Source organism: Homarus americanus, unplaced genomic scaffold (assembly GCF_018991925.1).
Source record: "Homarus americanus isolate GMGI-L3 unplaced genomic scaffold, GMGI_Hamer_2.0 scaffold4060, whole genome shotgun sequence".
Lineage (NCBI taxonomy): Eukaryota > Metazoa > Arthropoda > Malacostraca > Decapoda > Nephropidae > Homarus > Homarus americanus.
The window spans coordinates 1,492,173-1,499,868 of NW_024746161.1; the positions used below are offsets into that span (position 1 = coordinate 1,492,173).

Sequence of the window (7,696 nt, forward strand, 5' to 3'; positions counted from 1 at the left end):
CGCCGATCCAAGCAGTCCGCAGCGTCACCCCGTCTGCAAAGTTCTTTACCACGGCGGATGCACTACATGGGTACTGGCAAGTCGACCTGGCGGAAGAAGACCGCCACTTCACTACATTCATCACGCCCCACGGCCACTTCCAACACTGCCGCGGACCCATGGGCTTCACAGAAACGGGGGATGCGTACTGCCTCCGTGGGGATATGGCTCTGCAGGGTGTCACCAACTGCGTGAAGGTCGTAGATGACATCCTGCTCTTCGACGATGATCTCCCAGCCCACTTGAACCGAGTTCATCTGATGCTCACAAGATGTCGTGCCCATGGTATCGCCCTGAACAAAGATAAATTTGTGGTCGCCGCCTCCCAAGTTAACTACTGCGGCTACAACATCTCGCCAGAGGGGATATCAGTTGATGATCAGGGACTTCCCTACTCCACGAACCTGACCGACCTTCGCTCGTTTATGGGCCTGGTAAATCAACTGGCCGACTTCTCCCCTGAAATCGCCACATCAGCCCAACCTCTACGCCCCCTCATGAGCCCCAAGCGCTCTTTCCTCTGGACTCCTGACCACGACCTAGCGTTCAGGAATGTTAAGAAGGCGTTGCTGTCACCACCAGTCTTGGCACCCTTCGACCCGTCCTTACCAGTGGTCCTCCAGACCGACGCCTCCCGTCTATACGGCCTCGGATATGCCCTCCTTCAAGATCACGGCCAGGGTAGACTGCACTTAGTTCAGTGTGGCTCCAGGTTTTTGACCGACACGGAGACCAGATACGCCACCATCGAACTAGAGATGCTGGCAGTCGCCTGGGCTATGGCCAAGTGCTGCCTTTACCTGTTCGGCCTTGGGCATTTCACCCTCATGACGGACCATCACCCGCTCCTACCCATCCTCAATCACTACACGTTGGACGCCATCGAAAATCCTCGCCTCCAACGTTTCAAAGAGAAGACCGCCCCCTACGTCTTTATGGCTGTGTGGTGCGCCGGTAAGCTTCTGTGCATACCAGACACCCTCTCCTGAGCCCCTGTTAGTCGCCCCACACCTGAAGATGAAATCGACTGTACCACGGCCGCGGCTCACGTTCGGTCTTTAGTGACACACACAGCCACTTCTCTTGCTGACAAGACGACGACGACGCCCTCCATCGAAGACAACAGGACTCTCCAGGAGCTTCGCATCGCCGCTGCTCAAGACCCGGCATACGTCCAACTCCTCGACTACGTCTCCGCTGGATTCCCCACCAACCGCTACGACATTCACGCCTCCGTCCTCCCCTTCTGGAAGCTAAGGGATAGCCTCTATGCGGACGGAGAGCTGGTGTTGTACGGCCCCAGGATCGTCATTCCCGCTGCCCTCCGCTGGCGCACCTTATCCCGCCTCCATGGCAGCCACCGCGGCGTTGAAGCCACCAGGAACAGAGCCCGTCAGACCGTCTTCTGGCCTGGTATTGACGCCGATATTAAGAGCACGGTGGAGGCCTATGAGCCTTGCCAGCAACTCCAGCCCAGCCAGCAACAAGAGCCGTACCTGTGCAATGACCTCCGGAAGCGGCCCTTTGAGTCCGTGTCCACCGACTTCTTTCATGTGGCCGGAAAGTCTTTCCTGGTGGTCGCCGACAGGCTCTCTGGATGGCCCGTGGTAGTTCCCTGTGGTCGGGACACCACCTCTTCCAGGGTCATCCGGATGTTTTGTTGCTTCTTCCGGGAAGTCGGAGTGCCTCTCCGCCTCCGAACCGACGGTGGGCCCCCGTTCAATAGCCACGAGTTCAAGAGCTTCGCCGAACGCTGGGGCGTCCACCACATCGTCACCTCCCCTCATTACCCGCAGGCGAATGGCCACGCCGAGGCAGCGGTAAAGTCCGTAAAATACCTCATCCTCAAGACAGCACCGACGGGGAACCTGGACTGCGAGGAGTTCGACAGGGGCCTACTGGAACTCCGTAACACCCCTACCCCTGCCGGACGCTCTCCTGCCCAGGTGTTGTATGGCCGCCCCCTTCGTACTTGTGTGCCTGCCCACCCCCAGTCCTTCTTAGATGAATGGCAGATCAAGGCGGACGAGTGTGACCGCCGTGAGGCTGCCCGGATGGCCCAAGTGACAAGCCACTATGACGCCCACGCCCGCCCCCTTCCCAGGTTGACTGTCGGCCAGCAAGTACGAATCCAGGACCCGACGTCACACCGCTGGGACAAGGTCGGGGTCGTCATGGGCCTTGGCGAGTCTCGTTCGTACCAAGTCCGCCTCCCCAGTGGTCGTGTGTGGTGGCGAAACAGACGCCATCTCCGCCCAGTGCCATCCTCTAGTGACGAACCTTCCTCCCCGTCCCCTGTGTCCCCTTGCCCAGACCAGGAACGAAGGTCGTCAGTTGATCCTCCCATTGTCCCTCGCCGCCCCCCCCGACTCATGGAAAAAGAGTCCGTAGCCGCTCGAGATTGCACTACGAGCGTAAATGGGGGGGGGGAGGCGTATAGATATGTAAATACCAAGATATGTGAACACGCCTGACGGCAAGACTCTGTTACCATTCATTCACATGTCTGTATTACTATATATTATTATAGCATGTCTGATATCTATGCTTATGTCTAATGCCTATGTCTACTTACTATGTCCCGATGTACTATGTCTGTACCGCACTTGTCAAGTAACTAGAAGATCTCATTTATTGTCCTAGTAATGTCTAGCAACTCTCCCTGCCTAGCTAGCTAAATTCTCTCAGATCGGCCCAGGCCTGGCTACGACAAGGAGTCCCTTTTGCTCGCTCCTGTTTTGTACCTGTTGGTTATCCTGCCAAGTCTTGTACTACTTATGGAATATATCTACTGCTCGTGCTCTGGAGTTTGAAGAACCTTGTCTAGGATTACATCCCACCACACCCGGAACTCTCCGATAGCCGGAATTGAAATTTTCTCGGAAGATTGTTCCCAAAGCTGTAATTTTCCGTAAAATTCCGGCTTTTGGAACTATTTTCCGAGAGGCAAATTTTTCCATAAAATTCCGTGAAAATTTTCCCGATAGCCAGAAAATTTTGGGGATGAGGGAGATTTTTTGGGGGTTTGAGAGATGAAAATCAGGTGCATTTTCTATAAATTCCGAGAAATTTTTTTCCAGTGCCCGGAAAATTCCGGGGATGGGGGATATTTTTCCCGGTTCGAGAGATGATGTAATGGGCAATTTCTGAAACTTCTGAGAACATTTTTCCGTTACCCGGAAAATTCCGGGGATGAGGGATTTTTTTTCTGGTTTTGAGAGTAATCTCATTACCCGGAAATCTCTCATTCCTGGAAGTGCTCTGCACCAATTGTTCCGGCTAATGGAGAGATCACTGTATTATTTATTTGATGTAATTTTTTGTGTGAGTGTGTGTGTGTGTGTCTACACACACACACACACACACATACACATATACATATACGTATACAATACAGGTATTGTATAAGAAATACTGTAATTGTCTTAAGAGTAAACACTTTCATTTCTTTGCACATGAGTAAAAATGTAGCCCCCTCCCCTGGATTAGCAAATGTTATTTGCGGATTTGGCTATTCGCGGCCATTTTGAGAACCTAAGCCCCGTAAATTTTAAGGGCATGCTATACTGTACTGTGCATTCTTATTCAGGATGAGTGGTGGTAAGAGACCACGGAAGAGTATATTACCTTGGAAACAAAATTAGATGTGTTAAGGAGGTTTGATCATGGGGAGAAGCCGAGTCACATTGCCAAAACATTGGGCCTTGCTACCTCCATTGTCGGAACAATCCGTGATAACAAAGACAAAATTAGGGAAGGTGCTAAATCAGTCAGCCCTCCCCCCAGGGTTGCATCTCACCATCTCTCTTACTCATTCTACTATGACTGTCATTAATATACATTACAGTATTGTACAGTATATTTTTTATTTGTTGCTCATTAATTAGTAAAGATTAGTTATTGTAATAATCTGTGATTATTACTACAGTACCTGTGCCCTTCATGTGCTATACAGTCATCCCTTGGTTATAGTGCATTTGGTTATCGCGATTTTCGATATCACGCCTCCATCAAAATCTGCACACCTGCTGTAAAAGCGCAATTTTCAAGCCGAGAATTTCGTTATCACGAAGTTGCCTTCAAGTGTTTTTACCCATTTGCTTCACCTACATCTATTGAGGATAAAATCTTTCACCTACAAATTGACAATAACACATTTGCTGGATGAAAATGGATGGAGGTAACAAAACTTGAAAGCGGTTGTACAAACACAAGCACTCACACATGCCACTCATACTGCGGACTTGACATTCACTTACTTGACAAGTTTTACCAACCATAAAGACAGTTGAAGCTTTCAACATCACTCACAATGGATCTTGAATGTTCCAACTGTAATCAGACATATCTAAGTTGCCTCAACAATTGCAACCCCAATTGCAATTTCAAATTTTGTGTCATTACTAAGGAATAACGAAGCCTCGGGTGCACTCTAAGATTGAGAGAAAACGGAGGACTCAGGCGTCCTGAAGCGATGAGGAAATGGACTCCTCAGACTGGGGACTCAAATAAAGAAAGCATAGCTACATGTTTTGTGGACTACAGTATTGAGCGTACCCTTTTCATCACTTTGTAATAAACCTAGCCATGCCTACTGGTATGTGTGTTTCTGACACTTACCATAACATTATCTATATCTTTAGTGGGTCTAAATGGTTGTAAAATGGGAAAATTGGGGTTGGGTCTTGGGTGCCTGGAACCAATTAGAATAAATCCCATAGGTTCTGTACTTTTGTTATTGCACTTTTCGTTATCACGCACTCGGTGCGGTCCCAATTAGGCATGATAACCAAGGGATGACTGTACTGTATATATCTTGGTAAAAAATAATGTTATCAGGAATGCATCTCCATATATGCAATGGCATAAAATTTATTTCTGTAACACAATTAAAATAGATTCTGTGAATAAAAGCTTATAAATTTTTTCGCAAGCAGAAAATATTTTTGCTCGTGCCTGCAGTCTAGATATAATGGGAGAGTGTTTGTCCATGCGAGATGAGATGCATAGTTTAGAGTCGAGATGAAATGCATAGTTTAGATTCTCTAAAAATTTCCTCAGTGCCCAAAAACATTCTTGGGATCTGAATTAGTCTGTCTGTGCAAAAATCATATTTTATTGGAAACTTTTACCCAATATCTGGAAAAATTCTAGGGATGTGGGATTTTTCCGTTGTCTCATTATCCAGGAATCTCTCTTCCCCGAAAGAGCTCTTTTGCACCAATTGTTCCAGCTAACGGGGATATCACTGGAAGTCATTTTTCTTTCCCAATGAACAGAATAGAATAATATTTTCATCTTTCTTTTGCCTGTGTAGGAGAAACATGTTTCACACTATACTGTAGGTTTGTTACATGGTTAACAGAATATACTGGAGAATACTTTTGCTTTCATGTTTACTTAAGTAAATCTTAGGAAGGAAATTATCCTGAAGTCTTGATTAGTTGGGAACAAATTACTTTTAGAATAGCTAATTGGGATATAAATTTGCTTATCTTTCCACTTTCTGATTCCCTTTATATCTTTTACAGATGAAAAAGTTTGTTTCAGCTCTTCAGAAGATGTCAGATAACACTTACAAATCCATGTACAGTGTTGACGAGATGAGGAGTATAGCCCGTCAGGCAAACATACAGGTTCGAGACTTTGGGGACTTCATTGCCAGTCTCAACCACCAAGGTTATTTGCTGAAGAAAGGTCGTAATGTTTATCAGCTAATGACAGCGGATTACTAGTATGAAAATTATGTGAACAATCAAATCTTCCATATGCAGGGTTTTCAAAAAGCTCAATAGCAGTTGGTGGCACTGGGAAAGTTGAAAGACAAATACTAGCAAGGGATTCAGGGTGAATGTGCCTTGTGATGACACAAATATTTAAATACAGTATTAGAAATTGGGTCTGAAAGTATAGTATGCACCTCCTTGAATATCAGATGCTAACTGTACAGCCCCCTCCCCCCAAGTTTGCAGATTTTTATTTCATGATCCTCTATTGTTTACAGATGATACTGGATGTATCCCGTCATTTTTACGGCTGAGACAGTGAGCCATTCGTTCTCGAGACATTAATTTCCTTTACCTGTACAAGTATTGTAAATATATGTGTGTCTGTGTGTAGACACACACACACACGCAAAACACATACCAATAAATAATAATTGGATAATACTCTCACAAGTAATTGGAAAAAATTATTAAAAAATGTGTCTCCTTATCCCCCCACCCCCCCCCACTCCTCCTGGCCAGGGAAGTTTCTAGAGCACGGGTGGGCAATTACTTTTTGATGGAGGGCCACTTCATGAATGGTGGCACACATCGCAGGCCACACATTTAATGTAGATACAAATGTATTATATTAACACAAAGTAAAGCCTTGTATTTGTAAATACAAATGCAGTGGTGGGCCACAGAAATAATTTGGCGGGCCAAATGTGGCCCGCAGGCCGTACTTTGCCCACCCCTGTTCTAGAGGGTCATGTACGTATAGTTTTCAACTTTTTTTGTTTTTAATTTAAAAATGTTAAAAATATTGGGGGAGAAAAGTTGATTTTTCTCCAACTACTCCTGGGTGTGGGGTACTGCCAGTGGCACACTAACCCCAGGCTTAAGGGTTAACTTACAATAAAAGAAACAAAATGTTTTGTAAATTTTTCCTAATTTGACGATTGTACTGAAAACAAAATAAACTATTAAAATTAAAAATTGTGCCATTTTTCCCTACATTCTGTGTAAACAAGAGTGGTGCTGGGGACTCTTCTGAGCCTTTAGACCTGTACCTCTATCCCACAATGATTACTGTCAAGAGAGGTAACCTTCAAGCAACTTCTAATTCCAGGTTAGGGAAGGGGTAAATAAGTACTGTACAGTAATGTGTAAACAACTGTTTATTAAGGTTTGTTACATATTTAATGATAAGTTTTACTCTTACAGTTTTTACAATAATTATGTACAAAAAATACACATACATTGTATTGTCAGCCTGCTAGTATAACTGCCTAACTCATTTTTCAGTAAAATCGAGTTATATGCCTAACTCCTCTTTCCATCAGCAGGTGCAACTGATACAACCAAACTACACCCTGTATGTGGTTTGCCCATTCTATGCCAGACAGCTGCCAACTGAACTATTTTCACCTCAAATTTGTATTACAATAAATATGTTAGTCACTTCCTGATTGATTTGATTGCTAATTAATCCCTTCACTGTGATCTTTTACTTTTTTACTTTTATCCTCTTCGCCACTGATCGGCTTGTTAGCCGCTTGGGCGATCGGTCACGTCTCTTTTCCTTTATATTCTTCACCAAAAGGTCGGCTCGCTAGCCGCCCGGGCGATCGGTCACGTCTCTGTCACGCAATGTTGGCAAATACTGGGCATGCACCGGCTCCTGAATGTACCTGAACCCGCTCCAGTGTTGGTCAAGTCTTCTCTTGAAAGAGCTCACACTCGGTGCCGTCACAACACTCTCTGGTAGATTGTTCCAAGAGTTTACAACCCTCACTCCGAAAAAGTTTGCCCTCACGGTTTTCTGGACTTGCGGCTTCTTCAATCTTGAGCTGTGACCCCTTGTGGGGCGAGCGTCCGCCAGCTCCAAGTAAGGACACTCAACTGAGTAGTGCCCCCTGAGATGCTTATAAACCTCAACTAGGTCCCCC

The 7,696-nt window shown here is 45.9% G+C and overlaps 1 protein-coding gene across 1 annotated transcript in view; it reads left to right on the forward strand.

Moving 5' to 3' along the window:
* The window catches only part of LOC121879018 (DNA helicase MCM8-like), a gene marked incomplete in the record, with an annotated part of 122,718 nt that extends 115,440 nt beyond the window's left edge, over window positions 1-7,278 (forward strand). Inside the window, 1 exon segment of the mRNA XM_042385471.1 lies at window positions 5,571-7,278. Within this exon segment, the coding sequence (XP_042241405.1) occupies window positions 5,571-5,774 (204 nt within the window).
* Between the last annotated feature and the right edge of the window lie 418 nt (window positions 7,279-7,696).